General features: G+C 42.5%; 1 protein-coding gene across 8 annotated transcripts in view; it reads left to right on the top strand.

The window, feature by feature from the left end:
* Nucleotides 1-17,987, top strand: part of FARS2 (phenylalanyl-tRNA synthetase 2, mitochondrial) — a 536,046-nt gene that overhangs the window by 401,142 nt on the left and 116,917 nt on the right. Inside the window, exon 9 of one of the 8 annotated variants that reach the window (XM_032593128.1) lies at nt 775-854. The exons of the other annotated variants lie outside the window; for them this stretch is intronic. Coding sequence (XP_032449019.1) covers nt 775-793 — 19 coding nt within the window. The 3' untranslated portion in view covers nt 794-854. Of the gene's footprint in view, nt 1-774; nt 855-17,987 lie in introns of those variants that run through there. 8 annotated transcript variants of the gene reach the window in all.

The raw sequence follows: 17,987 nt of genomic DNA, 5'->3' as shown, positions 1-17,987 counted from the left end.
TCCTGGAAGGAATAGAGCATGTCATTGCCCAGAGCGGGGAAGCCTTTGTGGGGTAGTGGCTGCAGCATGGGCTCTGGAGTTGCCTTCAGTTCAGCTCCTATCTTTGTCACTTGTTGGCCTCTGGGACTTTAAGCAGCTGGCTTTATCTTTCTAAGCCTCAGTTTCTTTATCTTTAAAATGGACTTAACATTAGGGCCTACTTTATAAGGCTATTTTGCAGTGCCTGGCACATAGTATACAATAAATGTTAATACTGTTGTTGATGGTGATGTTAATATCCTAGCGGTGAATTTCTTCTGGGAGAAACTAACTTTAATTAAATGCAAGCATTAAACACACACCGAGAACAGCAAAGCATCTAGGTTGGAAAGCTTTATATGTTGTATTTACTATAGTTAAGCTCATACTCAAATTAAGCATCCAGTTGCTCAACGATCGTTTGTTGCAAGCAATAAAGTTGCTTTCTCAAGGTCTTAATTATATTGGATTAAAAGACAGAAAAAAAAGGTTGAGTATATGACAAGAGAAGAAAAGTATGGTGGAGTTAAGATATGAGAAAGGGATTTTTTTAGCATCTTAAGAAAACATTAATTATAATTAATTATACTGGGGGGGTGGCGCGGGGTAAGTGCTGTATATGCTGCTGGTAGAAAAGTGGGACAAAGGAGAGGAGAAGGACGCCCCATGCCAGGAAATGATGCCAGCACATCTGTTCACAGGGTGGTATCTGATGAGACTTCCACTCTGGACAGGCCCTATGTCTTTGTATCTCAGGGTTTTGATTCAGGCCTGATGTCTACACCACAGAGTCTGAATACCAGAGGGATCCTGCACAAGGCAGACGGCACTTTGTATTCTGATTTGGAATTCAGCAAGAAGTTCATTCAGTGATGTAAGTGAATACCAACTAGTTACTGTCAGTGTTCATGAAACAAGGGATAGCAATCATTTTTAGGAGCTATCACTATTTTGCCATCATCTAGCGGTATTTTTTTAATGTTTATTTTTGAGAGGGAAAGACAGAGTGAGTGGGGGAGGGGCAGAAAGAGGAGGACACAGAACTCGAAGCAGGCTCCAGCCCTCTGTCAGCATAGAGCCCAACATGGGGATTGAACTCACCAACCACGAGATCATGACCTGAGCCAAAGTTGGACTCTTAACCGACTAGGCCTCCCAGGCACCCCTCTATTGTTATTTTCATGTCTATTTCATGGTAAAATAATTTTCAAAGCACATCAACTATTAGACATCTAGTTTTAAATAGCATAGTTATATTGACTTACAAAAAGCAATTGCATTTCTTTTTGAGTTTTAAAGACATGTGATAGGTTTGTTTGGGTGTTTTGTGTTAATCAGCATTTCTGTTTGGAGATGTGTAATGAGCATTCCAAACTTCAAAATCATATATGCATTTATAACACTGGATGTACCTAAGAAAATGGCCACACTTAAGTGGAAGACTAAAAGTATAAATCTCTATGAGGAAGTGTAGTTCTTGTATATGGATGTGGGTTTGAGCTTGACTATAGAACCCTGAGCTTTTGCAGCTAAGGCTTGAGAGCATAGTGGTTAACTTTTGGGGTATCTGCATAGCTACTAGTGATTTCCCCTCCTCTGTGAACACCTCCTCTCTCCCTCTCCAGAGCAGTGGGCCCTGGCAGCCATGTTGTGCAGTGAGGCTTCCTCTCTACACCACCCTACCCCTAGTCCCAGTCTCAGATGATTGGACCCAGACAGATGCTTGACCCATGAGAATTTACAGCTGGGGATGACAGGGATTAAGTCATTCTTCGACAGAGGTACTTTCCATGTTGTCTTTTTGCCTTAAGGAGCAGAGAGGCAAAGAATGGCAGTTTACAGAGAAGAAAACCAAGCAGATATACAGACAGAAGTAGAGACAGAAGGCCAAGATGAAATCCAGAGGGCAGTCAGGTCCCTTATTCCTATGCTTTCCTGGGGCTGGAAGGCCTTCCTCTCCCAGGCTGTTTGGCTCCTGAAACAAATTCCCCTTTCTTGTGGAGCCAGCAGGACGAAAAGTAGATTTCCTTAACTTGCCCCAGGCATCCAGCTAAGGTACCCTGGAAGTACAGTGGTATCCTGTTTCTGTCCCCTGAGAGGCTTTGTTAGCCTAAGTGCCTAAGTACGTTCGCTGGCAATTAGGAGCTTTGCTGCCTAAGTGTCTACTTCAATCCGTCAGTTACACTTTCTGACCCACTGCATTGGCACAGCAGCTCCCATGTCAGGGAGTGGGCAGAGAGTGCGTCCCAAATCGAGAAAAGCCACTCCAGGCACCAGATGGCAAGGAGAATTTCATAGAACATATTGATAAGAAGTGAAGCCTCTTTGCTAATACTTTCCCTAAACACTGTGAGTTGAAGGGAGCTTCAGGCAGGCGTACAGGGAGACAAATAAATGCACACAGCCATCCATCCCGGCATGAGGTCCACAAGACATTCCCAGGAGTGTGGCAAACTCATGAGAAGAGGAAGGAGAATAATCCAGAGCAGAACAAGGAACAACTGATTGCCAGGTCAGACTGAGCAGTTCCTGGTGAGGAGGACTAGGGCCTCAGAGTCCGCATCCTCGACACACCCCATACAATCAGCTGTGTCTGAATTAACTGTGAGAATAAAAGCAAACCTTTGTTGAGGGCTGTGTCCAATGGCTGCGGCTCAGCACTAAGTCTTTATTCGCCGGACCTCATTACACCTTTACCACCTCCCTTGAGACATGCAGGGTTGTGCGCTTCCTTTTAGATACCAGGCACCTTAGGTGAAACATCTCACCCAAAGAGACATGGCCTCTAGTGGCGGAGCCAGGATTCAACCCCAGTGGTGTGAGCCCCAGACACGTTCCTACCAAATCACTCTACTGCTTCCAGCATGTGGCTTGAAATTGCTCGCCGGCCCCTTTGGTGTTGTGCTAGAGACCCAACATTAAGGCTTCCACATTCCTTTGCTGGGGCCACCATGATAAACACCACAGACTGGGTTGCTGAAACAAAGGAATTTTATTGTTTCCCTGGCCTGGAGGCTAGAAGTTCGAGATCAAGGTGTCAGCAGGATTGACTCCTTCTGAGGCATCTCTCCTTGACTCAGATGCCGCATTCTCCCCACGTCCTCTCACGGTCTTTCTTCTGTATATGTCTGTGTCCTGATATCTTCCTGTAGGATTGGGGCCCACTACATGACCTCATTTTACGTTAATTACCTCTGTAAAGACCCTGTCTCCAAGTTAGGTCATATTCTGAGGTACTGAGAGTAAAGACTTCAACATATGAATTTGGGGGGACAAATTCAGCCCACAACAGCTCCTAAAGGAATTTTATGGATAGTTCTGGGTTTCTGTCCCCAGTCTGATATCTAAGGTGGGCAGTGAAAACAAGGAGCACCCTTTTAGAGCAGTCACTCCTGGCTGAGGATGCTGTACCATATACAGGGAGATGCTACTGTCTGATCACTCTCTGATCCCATATTCTAGCAAAGGACTGTAAAGATAACATGCTTTCCTTTTGCTTTTGCCTTGTATCATTGCTTTTTACAATGAAATGAGCTACTTTAGGCACAGAAGCTTGCTCTGGGGATGTGCAACCGGTAGGGAAGACACAAAATCCACCCAGTCTCAGAGCAGACCTCCCTGAGAACTGACCTCTCTCAGGATTGGGTGCCTTGCTAGCTAGCACCCAGGAAGCTTGTCTCATGCCCCTGTTATGTGCTTCCCACAACAGGGCTTGACCATGATGGTGCCTGGGCACCCAATGGTGCCTATTTCACAGCTCCTAATGACTCTTTTTCTCTTGTGACACGTCCAGCTTCCCCACAAGGGAAGATCTGATTGGCCTCCAGAGGGGGGCCTCTGCTGGATAGAGCTCAAGACACTCATCGCTGCCTGCCCAACCCCCATCCCCAGTCCAGTCATCAGAGGCCTGCAGATGGGGTCATGTAACCTGAGCATGGATTGATGTAGGAGAAAGAGCTCTGCATTCTACCAGCCTCTGTCCTGTTTTGGGACAGGTCACTTAGCTTCTCTGAGCCACTGGTTCATCATTCTGAAAAAACTGATATAATAACCCTACCTTAAAATCAGTATTATAAGTCTAAAATGAGATGAAGTTCTTAAAAATACATCCAAATGTTTTAAAGCAAAGTGATTGAATTTTTAATTTTAACATGTGTTTCTTCAGCCTTCTGTTTGACTGCTGATGTATTCCCAGTGCCTGTTACTGAACCTTTGTATCTCATGTCCTGTCAGGGGAGTTTTTTAACCAGAAGCCATATTGGTCTCAGTGATTATGTGAAATTTGCATATGAAATGTTCTAATGTTTGTACCCTGCACTTAAAGAACTTCTGAAGACTTGTGTTCATCAGGGAATCTTGTCGGACATATTCAGAATATTTGGGGGAATTTTCAGAAATGAGAAGTAGCTTCTTCTTGCTTAAGTATGGTTCACAGTTGAGCAGGCCATTTGCATAAATAGCCCATGGGGAGCCATGGTGTCTTGGAAGGGCCACATTTTGTGAACTGGGGAATCAGACCTATCTTCCTCTCTTCTTTAATCAGAGTTTGGCTCTTGCTCTGCAAACAGGTCAGTGAGATGAGAGCAGGTGCCAGTGATGGCTCTGGAGGTATAGGGCCTTGTAAGGATCCATGATGTCCTTGTAGTATTCCACTGGCAAGTGAGGTCCCCTACAGAACCAATCTGTCACTCACCAAGAGAGATGTGGCCAGTACCCATCACGGGGGTAGGTCCTGGGCATCTGACTAGAACATGCAGTTCTTGGAAGGGTCACCTACTTTCCTTGCTTCAGGGCTTCAGTGCCCGAGGGTCACATACTTTCCCTATGGTGAGTTGTCTCTTTAATCAACTCTCTACTCATCTGGTGGGTTTCTGAATAACTTGTTTTAATCACACTCCATTTTACTAATAATATGCTTCACTATTGGACAGAGGTTTTAAATGTTGTGTCCTTAAATAACATTTAACTTTTTTGTCAGGGTGTGTCTTTGAGGTCTCTTTTTCCTGGAATCCCATGTGGGTACTTTTCTTAGGGTGTATGTATCTGTGTGTATGCGTATGCTATTGTGCACCAGGTCTGTATAAGGTACTGTATTATGTAGTGATACAGTGGGAAGACTGAGGCTCAGAAGTCTAATTCACCCTCCTGATGTTACACAGCTATTCAGTAATCATGCAGGTCTTAAAAGCGACACAGTGGCTCTTTTTGCTTTTTACGCACAACAACCAAATTAAATCTGGGAGCTGGCCATCCCTCCTACTTGGAGCACCAGGATTTTACTTTTCCAGGTCAGTGTCCCAGACTCAAGTCCTGACTTGAGCAGTTTCATGCAGAGGTCTCTGGCAGACCAGGCTTTAGGACAGAGCCCCCACTGCTCTGTTCCCAGTGCAGGCTGGAAACAGGCCAACCCCTCTTCCTGTTGGGGCAGTGCCGTGAGGGCAGTGGACAGCTATTTTGGAAGATGGTCCTTATTTTCAAAACGCTATTCATTTCCCTTGGACTTTTCCTACTCAAAGTGGTGTGTCATTGCAGGATCGCAGAGCCGAGAGGCATCCCGGCCCATTCTGTTCCACGGGTGTCTCGTACACTGACTGTCCATTATATTTTGTGTGTCAATGGTCCTAGGGACAGCATGCTCCCAGACTGCATTCCCTTGGTGCCAAGTGCAGGTAATGAAACTCAGGGTTAATTTTAGCCCAGGAAACTGTACAGAAGATGCTTGCTTATCCAGAATGCTTATCTGTGAGTTACTGCACATACCAAGTGTGGGTTACTGGATATCAAAGTTCAAATACTGAGGCCACCGGGCAACCTTAATAGTACAACTCAAGGACTCCTTTCCTTGGGAAACCTCTCATGATACCCCTGTCCTCCAGGGAAAGTTGTTCCTGTTGGTTTTCACTATGCCCATATGTACATCCATCAGAAAGCCACTAACATTTCATTGTACTTCATATTTTCATGTGTCTCCCACTAGACTGTGAGCTCAAGGGTAGGAATTTTATCTTATTGATCTATTTTTCTCAGGGCTTGCCATAATGATGGGCAATTAGTAAATATTTACTAAATGAATAAAATCTTCTTAGCCATAGACTTACAGCAGTCCCCCCTTATCCACAGGAGGTACGTTCCAGGGCCCCCAGAGGATGCCTGAAACTGCAGAGAGTGCCAAACCCTGTATATGCTATGTTTTTCCTCTACATAACATATCACACCTGTGATAAAGCTTAATTTATAAATGAGGTACAGAAAGAGATTAACAACAATAATATAATAGAACTATATAACAATGTACTGTAATAAAAGTTATGTGAATGTGGTCTCTCTCTCTCACTCTCTCTCTCTCAAAACACCTTTACTGTACTATATCATCCTTCTTATGATGTGAGATGACAAAATGCATACATGATGAGATGAAGTGAGGTGAGTGACATAGACATTAGGCTAACTACCGACCTGCTGATAATAGGTCAGAAGGAGGACTGGTTTGCTTCCAACTGCAGTAGACCATGGGTAGCTGGAACCCTGGAAAGGAAAGCTGTAGACAAGCGGGGGAAGTCTGCCATATGCTCATACTATACACATATGTGTGTATGTGTAATGTGTATATGTATATGGACTGTAACACACTTATACATATATATGTGTACACATATATATTATATAAGACCTATTTCAGATACCAGTAGCTTCTCATTTTCAGGGGACAAGTTCATTGCTATGGAGAACTATAAATGTAGAACATTAAAGGCTTAACCATGAGCTGTGCTGATCCAGGACAATCCATGTATAGTGCTCTTCTAAATATTCTGAATCCAAGATGTGTCTCTTTTCTTTTAAGTCACTTGACCATTGTTTAAGCTTTCTGATTATTTGGATTAAGGGCTAATGATGGTTTACTCCAAGCTAAAACAGTTACTTTGAAAATATAAACTCTTAATTTTAAAACCTTTTGGAATATCTCAACTTCTTCTTTCCCCTTTTAAAACTGTAATTGAGAGTTGACATTCTAGCGTATCCTGTCTTTGCCCTGCTTGTAGAATCTAACCCAGCACCTCAGGAAGAAGAATGGAAGAGGATTTTTTTAAATGTCAAAAAATAAAAATAGAACTTCCTCCTGTGCATCTCACTCTAGCTTCTGTGGCAGACCTCGGATGCCTGCTTTCTAGGATTAGATAAGAAAGTCATTTGCACAGCTGTAAACAACTTAAAAGAAGGGCAAATTTGAAATGCACTGTGTTCATGATTTGAGTCCAATGTGCCAGTAGGGCAGGCACAGAAGGATGGGGCCTCCAAGTGAACTCACTAGGCGCATCAGACCCTCCACAGCCCAGTCTTTGCCTTCAGAGCTCCCTCTGCGTCCTCATGACATTCCAGGGCCACATCCTCCATGAGCATGTTTCCTCTGGCCCTGGCTGGGCCTGACCCTGCAGTGCCCACCATCTTGACATAAACATGGCCCCATCCCAGAGAGATGGGACTGAAGTAGTGACACTAAGAGCTTGAAACATGAGTTTCAGGAAGAAGCTTGATTAGCCGCTTTTTAAAGAAATAGTTGTTTTAGATTAAGGAAATAAATAGTTCCACTCTAAGAAAAACTCTATCTACACACACACACACACACACACACACACACAAATTTTCTTCCTGGAGGAGGAAGCAAATGTATGTGGGTGAAACAAGGAACTGAAATAATAATCCAGCTTTGATCAAAACTCCTTGTTATAGTGTTCCCTCTGAAAATGATTTCTAATCAATGAGCGCTACCACAGAGCACCAAGGAGTAATTACCTTACATGTGTTTCACTCTGAGCTGTGATTAGAAACAAGATGTGAGATCAGAGGGGCATAAAACGAATGTAAGAAGGAAAAAAATCTCAGATAGGAGCTGAAATGCGCAGGCTGTGGGATATTTAATAAGTTGGAGGCTTGTTCCAGGTAGTGATGTCGACATTCATTCATTTACTTCGTTAACATTTCCCTGCTGCACTGACGATAGCAGCAGGGTGTTCAGGTGACTTCTCACATTCTGCCCTTATATGCAACGACAGGGCAAGCAGCTGGCTCCCATTGAAGTGTGAGCATTAGTTCACAGGTGTTCAGGTAGCAGAGAGGGATTTGGGCTCCTAACCCTGCACCTGCACATTTCCCAGTGGTTAGGAGCCAGTTTTCAGCATGGACTGCTTGGTTCATGCTCCAGCCTGAGCAGTAGTGGAACCTGGGCCTTATGAGCCCAAGATGAGAGGCAGGGGCCTGGGAAAGGGACTCATACACTTGGAACAGTTCTACCAGTGAAAGAAAAACTTGAGAGGCTAGGGGCAAGTGTGTGGTGGGATTATTGAGAAGGTGAAGACCCCTTGGTCTGTTGAGGAGAGAGGAGGTCTTTGGCCCAAAGTGTTTGCTGGGCATTTACTGAACCCATGAGAAAGACTTTCTTTTTACTTTTTTCTTTTTGAATTAGTGTTTTTCTTTTTTTTTTTCTTTTATTCAAAACCAAGTTAGTTACCATATAGTGTAATGATGATTTCAGGAGTAGAATTTAGCGATTCATCACTTACATTTAACACCCAGTGCTCGTCCCAACAAGTGCCCTCCTTAATGCCCATCGCCTATTTAGCCCATCCTCCCCCAATACCCTGCCAGCAACCGTCAGTTTGTTCTCTGTATTAAGGAGTCTCTTATGGTTTGTCTCCCTTTCTCTTTTTATATTATTTTGCTGCCCTTCCCATATGTTCATCTGGTTTGTTTCTTAAATTCCACATAAGAGTGAAATCATATATTTGTCTTTCTCTAACTTATTTGGCTTAGCATAATGAACTCTAGTTCGATCCACATTGTTACAAATGGTAAGATTTCATTGTTTTTGATGGCTGAGTAATATTCCAGTGTGTATGTGTGTATACATACCACATCTTCTTTATCCATTTGTCAGTTGATGGACATTGGGCTCTTTCCATACTTTGGCTATTGTTGATAGTGCTGCTATACACATTGGGGTGCATGTGCCCCTTCAAATCAGCACTCCTATATCCTTTGGATAAATACCTAGCAGTGCTATTGCTGAGTCATAGGGTAGTTCTGTTTTTAATTATTGTCCAGAGTGGCTGCACCAGTTTGCATTCCCACCAGCAATGCAAAAGGGTTCTTCTTTCTCTGTATCCTTGCCAACATCTGTTGTTGCCTGAGTTGTTAATTTTAGGCATTTTGACAGGTGTGAGGCATCTCATTGTGGTTTTGATTTATATTTCCCTGATGATTAGTGATGTTGAGCATCTTTTCATGGATGAAATGATGAAATCCAGCCATCTGGATGTCTTCTTTGGAAAAGTGTCTATTCATGTATTTTGCCCATTCTTCACTGGATTTTTTTTTTTTTTTTTGAGTGTTGAGTTTGATAAGTTCCTTATAGATTTTGGATGACTCTGTATCTGATGTGTCATTTGCAAATATCTCCTCCCATTATGCTGTTTGCTTTTTAGTTTTGCTGATTGTTTCCTTCACTGTGCAGAAGCTTTTTATCCTGATGAGGTTCCAATAGTTTATTTTTACTTTTGTTTCCCTTGCCTCCAGAGACATGTCAAGTAAGAAGTTGCTATAGCCAAAGTCAAAGAGGTTATTGCCTGTTTTTTTCTTGAGGATTTTGATGGTTCCCTGAGGGAGAGTTTCTGAACTCCTAAGACTATATGGTGAACATATAATGAAAACACCTGCACACCAAGAAGCAGAAATGTTCACTCTGATGACCATCCTGCAGTAGGGCAATGCTCAGGCACAGAATGTTACTTTCATTTGTAAGACAGAGGATCCCTCCACAACATGATCACTATTCAGCCACAGCACAGACCTGCTCCTTCCTTTCCTTGAGAGGTGCCAGTTGTGTGCACTGATTCCTTTTAACCCTTGTCTCCAAAGAACTGAAAGAATATCAGCATTTCTACACACATGATCTTGAATAGCCTCTCAGCATGTTTAGTGTATGATTTCCTTAAAAGCATTCTTACTAGGTGATACTCTTCCCAGAGAAAAGCTTGAAGGTCCAAGGTTTGATCTACCAGTTTTAAACTCATTATCAGTGGCTCACTTATCTTATGATGTTCCTAAGGTTTCAACCTGCATCCCTACTCCCAGTAGGTGAAAATATAGTTTTTAAAATTCTTATCCTTTGCCAAAGGATGGAAAGAAGCTAGAATGAGTGACAGGTTTACTGTAGTGTCATTCCCTGAATATGTTTACAAATGGGAATAGCTACAAATGCAGGATCATCGAGGGCTCACCTTAATGTAACTTAGAAAATGGACCAAATAGACTACCACCCCATAGTTGACCCAGGTCTCGTGATTCTGAAGAAGTGACATTTAGCACAGTATAGGACCTTACCGAATTTCTTTGCTTTAAAAACGTACCAGTTGACTTGGGTAAGACATTCTTCACACCTTCAGGGATACTTAAACACTTCCTATGTTATTCTGGAAACCTTTCACCCAGCAGTAAATATTATCAACCTCTGAAACAGTGAATGACAGTCAGCCTGCCACTGGTGTAAAATCAGGGACCGGAACAGAGCACCTTTCCCTGATGCAGTCAGAATTAAGACAGCCAGAATGTGCCTTAAGTATCTAAGAAAAACTTGACCAAAGCGCAGGGCCACTGCGTCTGTTGTTATTTTAGATTTATTCAATTAGAGTCCCAAGCAAAGTAAATTGAGCTGTGTGGCTGATTTGAATATTACCTTGGAAGAGAGTATAAAGAGATTAACAAACCCTAAGGGACTAGGAAGGAGAGTGCCAGGCTCCTCCTTCTGTCCCCACACTTGGGCCGCCTTTTGCAGATTTGTTTACAAAGGACCAGAATCAAAGCAGGAGAGCAGACGTGCCTTTTGTTCAGTGCCTTACAGTCCTTTCTCTGCTTCACCATCGTCAGAAATTTCCTCCGTGTGTGTGTGTGTGTGTGTGTGTGTGTGTGTGTGTGTGTCTGAGAGACAGAGAGTGTGTGTGTGAACTACAGCAAAATCAAAGCTGGCATGTGTGGAAGCTTTCAAGTTGAGGAAGGAGGCCCATCCTGAGAACGGGGGACATTTGGTCCTGTTGAATTGTGCCTTTGTCTTGGCATTTGTGTTGTCTGGCACAGTCGGCTGCATTAAATTGACCTGGTGCCACAAAAAAATTGGCACATGAGAAATATTAAAATTAACTGCACAGGACTCACGTTTCCTTAGGCTGTAGGGTAAGTCAACTATGCGTTTCAACAGAGAGCTTCCTCCGTTCTACCGTCTCCAGTGCCATGTGGCGATTGGTTGTCTCCCACTTCATTCAAAGACTGAGGCATTTTTCCACGCGTTTTACTCATGATTTAACAGAGGTACAGGAATAGGATGATGCCAGGGAGGCCATCCTGTTTTCAGGATGCAAGTGGTATTTTTAAATCAGGTCTTTCATGCTTCGGCAGATTGAGATGGCAGTGAGTTTTCGAGTAGAGTAGGAAGCCGGACTGAGGACAGAGAGGGAGCAGTAGGGGGAAACACCGAGGACAATGGAGAGGCCTTCTTGGGGATTACTTTTCATTCTTAATCATGACTTATCAGTGTCTTTCTTATTCCCTTGGGTCCTCACTGTTTTCAGGGTATGTCCAATGCTGCTTAACAAATAAAGTCTACACTATTAGATTAGGAAAGAATATATCTAGGCTGCAGGGGCTCTGCCACTAACCAGCTGTGTGACCTTGGACTTATCTCTGAGAACCCACTTCCCACCTGTGAGATGAAGGAGGGGCTGGGACCATGCCATTCTCTCTGTCTATTCCAGAGCTCCCCATCCGTGGTCTGCATCTCATGGCCTTGGATTCCCATCTGTGGCTCCTCTTCTCCAAAGCATAAGAAGAATTGCCTAATGGGGTTTGGATGAGCAATCCATTTATTAAAACTGTTATGGTTCTCCTAGCTCCTTGTAAGTTTTTTTATCAGAGAATACCTGGGGAGGGGAGATGAAACCCATCACTCCTTTACTTGTTATTAGCACTAATGAGTTTGAAATTTAGGAGGAGAATGAAAACAGTGGCCCAGATGTATCTTTGGTTTAGTTTTGTTTGCTGTGTTCCTCCCCCACAATTAGTAAGGGCATGACTGTTCTTTTACCACTTTATTCCATCCCGAGCAGGGAGTTTGGCTTTGGGCTGGCCTCCCTTTTCCTGCCTCCTCTTTCCCTTCCTTCCTGGTAGGCACCAATGTCTTATTTATCTTTGTACCCTAAGCATAGTACTTGGCACATAACAGATGATCCAAATGTATGTGTCAACTGCCTTGGTTCAAAAAGTAGACCAAGAATATGAGAAAGAATACTTGGAATTAACACTGGAAATTAATGTGATCAACCATGTCCTAAAAATAAAATGAAATTAACATTATAAGCTAGGAAAGACAGAGCATGCACACATTTGCCAGCCTGGACTTGAATAAATGTTGGCAAGAGTGATCGAAAAAAGTTTTGGGATGGATCGATCACTTCTTATTTCTGTAGCATCCTGGAAAATTTGTAGCTTGCTCTGTCAAACACTCTGCAATCACTGCTTTCTTCATTCAGAAAGTTAGAGAAGCTCATCCCTTACACCTTGAGAACAACAGAGCAAAAACCAGGTTCAAAATAAAGCATGACCTCTTGGGTTAGGCTTATTCCTAAGATATCTTATGGCTTTTGGTGCAAATGTAAATGGGATTGATTCCTTGATCTCTCTTTCCGCTGCTTCATTTTTGGTGTATAGAAATACAACCAATTTCTGTACGTTGATTTTATATCCTGCGACTTTGCTAAATTCACATATCGGTTCTAGCGGTTTTTTGGTAGTCTTTCGGGTTTTCCACATAGAGTATCGTGCTTCGTGTGGAATTTAAGAAATAAAACAGATGCACATAAGGGAAGGGAACCAAAAATAAGATAAAAACAGAGAGGGAGACAAACCATAAGATACTCTTAAATACAGGGAACAAACTAAGGGTTGCTGGGGGGAGGCACTAAATGGGTGATGGGCATTAAGGAGGGCACTTGTTGGGATGAGCACTGAGTGTTATATGTAAGTGATGAATCAGTAAATTCTGCTCCTGAAACTGCTACACTGTATGTTAAGTAACTTGAATTTAAATAAATAAATTAGAAAATAATAAAGCATGGCATCTACTGTAGAAGAGTCACATGGTGAAATGACCAGAATTAAAAGGTAAAATACCAACATGTGCTTTAACATCCACAGAATAATCAATGAGTGATACCACCACACCTCCAGTTTCTAGATTCTCCCCCGTTTTGCAACCCCTGCCATTAGCTTGTAACCTTAGGATTAACAGCAGGAAATCTGGGGCCAGACTGCCTGGGTTCTAATGATAGCTCTGCACTCACTTGCTGTTATTTTAATCTCTCTACCTCAGTTTCCTGATCTGTAAAATGGGGGTAATAATAATTCCAACTACATCCGGAGCGTTGTGAGAAATGAATGAATCAATGCATGTAAAGTGCCAGGCACGCTGCCTCCTGGTCTCAGTGACAACTGTTTCTCACTGAAAACAATTACTGTATACCATTGTTTGGTTTATAAGTAGTCTGAGAGACATGGGATAATTTCAGAGAAATTCTCTTTGAAAATCTCATGTATGCTGAACCAGGGTGGATTCATTAAATTAAATGCCAAACCTGACATTTCTTAGCACCCAGCCAGCCTCTTTTGCCAACTCACTAAGTGTGTGTGCCTCATTCAGACTTCAGAAAAGGGACCGGCTTCCTGAATGGCGCCCCCAGTCCCTGCTGTCTTTTGCTGGCAAGAATACGAGACATCCCCAAATCTCCGGGCCGTCTGTACCCCAGCCTAAGTTTCTAGTCCAATGTCCCATCCAGCTATCCTGGGCCTGTCCCTCTCCCTGCCTGGGTGCTACACGACAGGGCTCTGTGTGCCTGCAGTGGGAGCCATTGCTTGCCTCCCTCTCCCTGTGCCTGGGGACCCACTCACACTAAGTTGGAGGGGGGCAGGGAGGGAAGAAACAAGGGTTTTTTGGAACCATGATCTCTGGTGAATGTCCTTCCTCGGATCCTATATAATGAGCTCCGGAACTCCTTTGCTTCCTTTGTGATTTCTTTTGTCATCTTTGCCTTCTCCTTCTTCTTTTTTTTTTTTTTTTTTTTTAACTGTTTGTCTGCCTTTACCCTTCAAAGAATTCAAATCCTAAAACTAGTTGTTGTTTTTTTTAAACCAACTCTCTTTATTTCAGGAATATCATTCGAGTCCACTAGCCTTCTTTATTTTCTTTATAGCTTTTTTTAATGCTGTAAAAATATTATTTATTAATATGTTTAATGTCTGCCAACAAACACACCCCCCCGTAGGGACAAGAACCTTTTCTATATTGCTTATGCTATATCCTCAGGTTCCAGACAATCCCTGGCACTTAATAGGTGCTCAGTTAGTTATTGAGTGCATTAATGTTACATAAAACAACATGGTCATCTATGTGTATATTGTCTGTGGGCTAATAGCCAAGGATTGGACTTAGGAGCTCCTCATTACTGTTTTGACAGTCTTATTACAAAATGTCTTAAAAAATCACTGAAGCACACCATGCCCCAGTTTGTCAGAGGGTTAATTTCTATAATTACAGTGGTCGGTAAATCTTCCTTAATGAGTCTTGTAGAATTATGGCTGATGTGAAAAGGTATATAGTTAGCATGTGTTTGTGCTGCGCATATATCTCTCATCCATGCTGTATGTATATTTTAAGGAACATTTCTTTGATGCTGCGTTTTTTTCTATTTATGTCTTCACCATAAAAATATAAATAGATCGTTTATCTCCGGTATCCTTCACGTAGCTTGCATCATTTCACTTTTTTAAACTTTTACATAACCGAAGTTCTATCCCCAGAATACATTGTTTGGAAGATCTGAGTGGCTGGGAGCAACCCTGGAGACACTGGGGCCAGCTTCTAGTGCCCCCAAGGCTTATTGCAGGGCCAGGAGCTGTGGGCACTGGCTGCTGGGTAATCCGTTCCCAGTAACATCATGCGGGACGCCTGCTGTGTTCGCCCTGCCTGGCACCAGACCACAAGCCATTTAAAGGTAGAGCTGATTTTTGTTCATTTTTGTATCCTCCACAAAGTATAATCCAACTCTTTGAACATAGTAGATATTTTAGTCTCCAGTGAATTTGTAACATAAACATTTTGTCTTTTCAATTGAGATGTAACTGACATGTAACATTGTGTCAGTTTCAAGTGTACAACATAATGATTTGACATTTGTATATGTTGTGAAATGATCACCACAATTAAGTCGAGCTAGCATTTGTCAGTATACAGTTACAAAGTTTTTTTGTGCGTATATACATAAACATTTCTTTTTTTATATTCGTTTATTTATTTATTTTGAGAGAGAGAGAGAGACAGAGAGACAGAGAGCAAGCTAGGGAGGGGCAGAGAAAGAGAGGGAGAAATACTCAACAGGCTCTACACTGTCAGTGCAGAGCCTGACATGGGGCTTTAACCCACAAACTGGGAGATCATGACCTGAGCCAAAACCAGGATTTGGACGCTTAACCAACTGAGCCACCCACATGCCCCTGCATAAACATTTCTTGAATGTGGTGATAACAAGAAAAATAAAATATCACTTAGAATTTATTTACCATGGACCACTAGATATTATGCTTAATATACAATATCTCACTTAAACTGATCGCAGCTCGATGAAGTGACTGCTATGACCCTTGTCATTTTATAGCAGAGAAGATCAAGGCTTAGAGAACTTATGTAGCTTTCTCATAGTCCACATGAGTAGTACGTGACAAAGCTGGGATCCGAACCCAAGCCTGTGTGATTCTAGAGCTGTACTCGGATACTCTAGCTGTGCAGAAAAGACTAATGCTGATGGGGACCCACAGGACAAGTTTGTCATATGGAGTCCAGGGTTCATCATGAGGAGATAACCATGACCATTGATGAGTGAGACCTAGAAGTACCCCTCTCTTTGACTTTTTGATACAGAGACCTCAGACATTTTCTGAGAAGGCTTTGTTTTGTTTTGTTTTTTAATTTCCTGGGAGTCTTTTGATCACTGAAAAAGGTAACAGTTGGCATTCACAATACTGGTCAAGGACCTTTCTGTTGGAGGCATTCCCTTCCCTTCTAGAAACCCTTTCAAACTGAGGTCAGAGGGCTAAGCCAGGGCTTTGGGTAGAATTCATGGAGCAAAAGTGTAACATTTGCAACAAGGTGTGGAATGTGGCCTTCTGGCGACATTAGGCTGAGAGACATCACCTGAATCTTCAAGGTCTAATGGTATTTATCTTGGTACTGATTTTAAAGTGGAACACACTCTAGTAGGTGACTCCTGTTGGAAGAGGAGTGTGCTCTCGTGGAAGGGGTGAGGTTTTAGGATCAGGCAGACCTGAGTTCAGGTTCTGATTTCATTTCTTACTGATTTTTATGAGCTTCAACAAATTGCATACCTTCTCCTGGTACCTCCAAGTGCCTTACCTAAGAAGTGTGGTTAACAGACTTCTGAATAAAGATGGCAGATTGAACACAAGCATCAACCTCAGTTACCTCTCAAGATACCATTACTGTAACAGTAAAGTTTTGCTTATTTATTGTGGCATAAATTAATTAAAGATTAAGTGAATAGGAGACATCAGCTACATAATTTTGGAAGCTGAGAAGCAGTTGGAGAAGTGGTAGCTATTTAAGTAGACCCTGAAAGCTGAAATCCAAGTTAGCAGTGGGGAAATCCAAGAAGCAACCCAACCTAAATGCCAGTATTCATTAGTAGTACTGGTCCCTCTGGAGTGAGGGGTCAGGGGTGGGCGGTAAAGACAGGGCTAAAACAGGAAGCAGAACTCCAGATTTTCTCCCCAGTTCTGTGTAATATGTACTGCTACAACCCAGTAACTGACAAGCTTTTATCTTGATAGAAGGCTAAAGATTTATCTCTGGAGAGGATAAAGCAGAGGATCTCTGGTTTGGTGGATGAAGTAAAAGTTTACTAGCTGGATACTGAGACCTCCAACTTCTTCACCCACTCGTCTCCCTGAATCTTAGCCACTTGTGTTACCATCCCCACCCTTACCCCACTAGGGGATTGGAATAGCCATTCTGGGAATCTTACCAGCCTGTGAGAAAAGAGCCTAATATATTGACAGGGGTTCTCCAAGAAACAGAGCTTACAAATTATTCTTCAGTGAAGTCCCTCTCCTGATACCTCAGTTACCTTACCGAAGAAGTACGGTTAATAGGCTTCTGATTAAAGATGGCGGATTGAAACAAGCATTAACTTCAGTTACCTGTCAAGATGCTATTACACTAACAGCACAGTTTTACAGTGACAGTAAAGCCCTAGTCTTGCACGAGACACATGCAAAACACACAGGGCTCCCAGCAGCTCACCCTGAAGTATGAACACATATCCAAGAAGTACCAGGCATTTGCAAAGTAGGACCAAAGCAAAAATGAAAACAAGTGCAGCTTGAAGGATCCTAAGACTGTGGAGGAAGAAGAGAACATTAAAAAAAAGAACTTGTTTTTAACATCCTCAGAGAAGTAAAAGATGCTAATGATTTTGGACCAACAACAAAGACTTGTTTAAAAGTGGAATATTCAGAGAACAAAAGGAGCTCTTAAACATTAGAAAATTGATAGCACAAATACAGAAGTCAGTAGGAGAGTTGAAAACTGAAGTTGAGTTCCCCTAAGAAGAGAAAGAAAATTTTAGAGGAAACAGAAGAAAACGTGCATTTCCACATTGAAAGGACAGACTAAGTACCCAGGGCAATGAACAAAATGGGAGTCACATCAAGACTCTCAGGGCCTGACAGAGTGATGGAGACAAAAGAGAAGATGCTCAAACCTGAGAGAGAGACAGAATATGAATCAGGAGTTAGAATGACATCATATGTCTTGGCAGTAGCTCTAGAAACCAGAAGAACAATGCCTTCAAAAGCTT

The sequence above is a fragment of the Lynx canadensis genome, chromosome B2, assembly GCF_007474595.2.
Source record: "Lynx canadensis isolate LIC74 chromosome B2, mLynCan4.pri.v2, whole genome shotgun sequence".
NCBI lineage: Eukaryota > Metazoa > Chordata > Mammalia > Carnivora > Felidae > Lynx > Lynx canadensis.
This window is presented reverse-complemented; position numbering and strand designations above follow the sequence as displayed.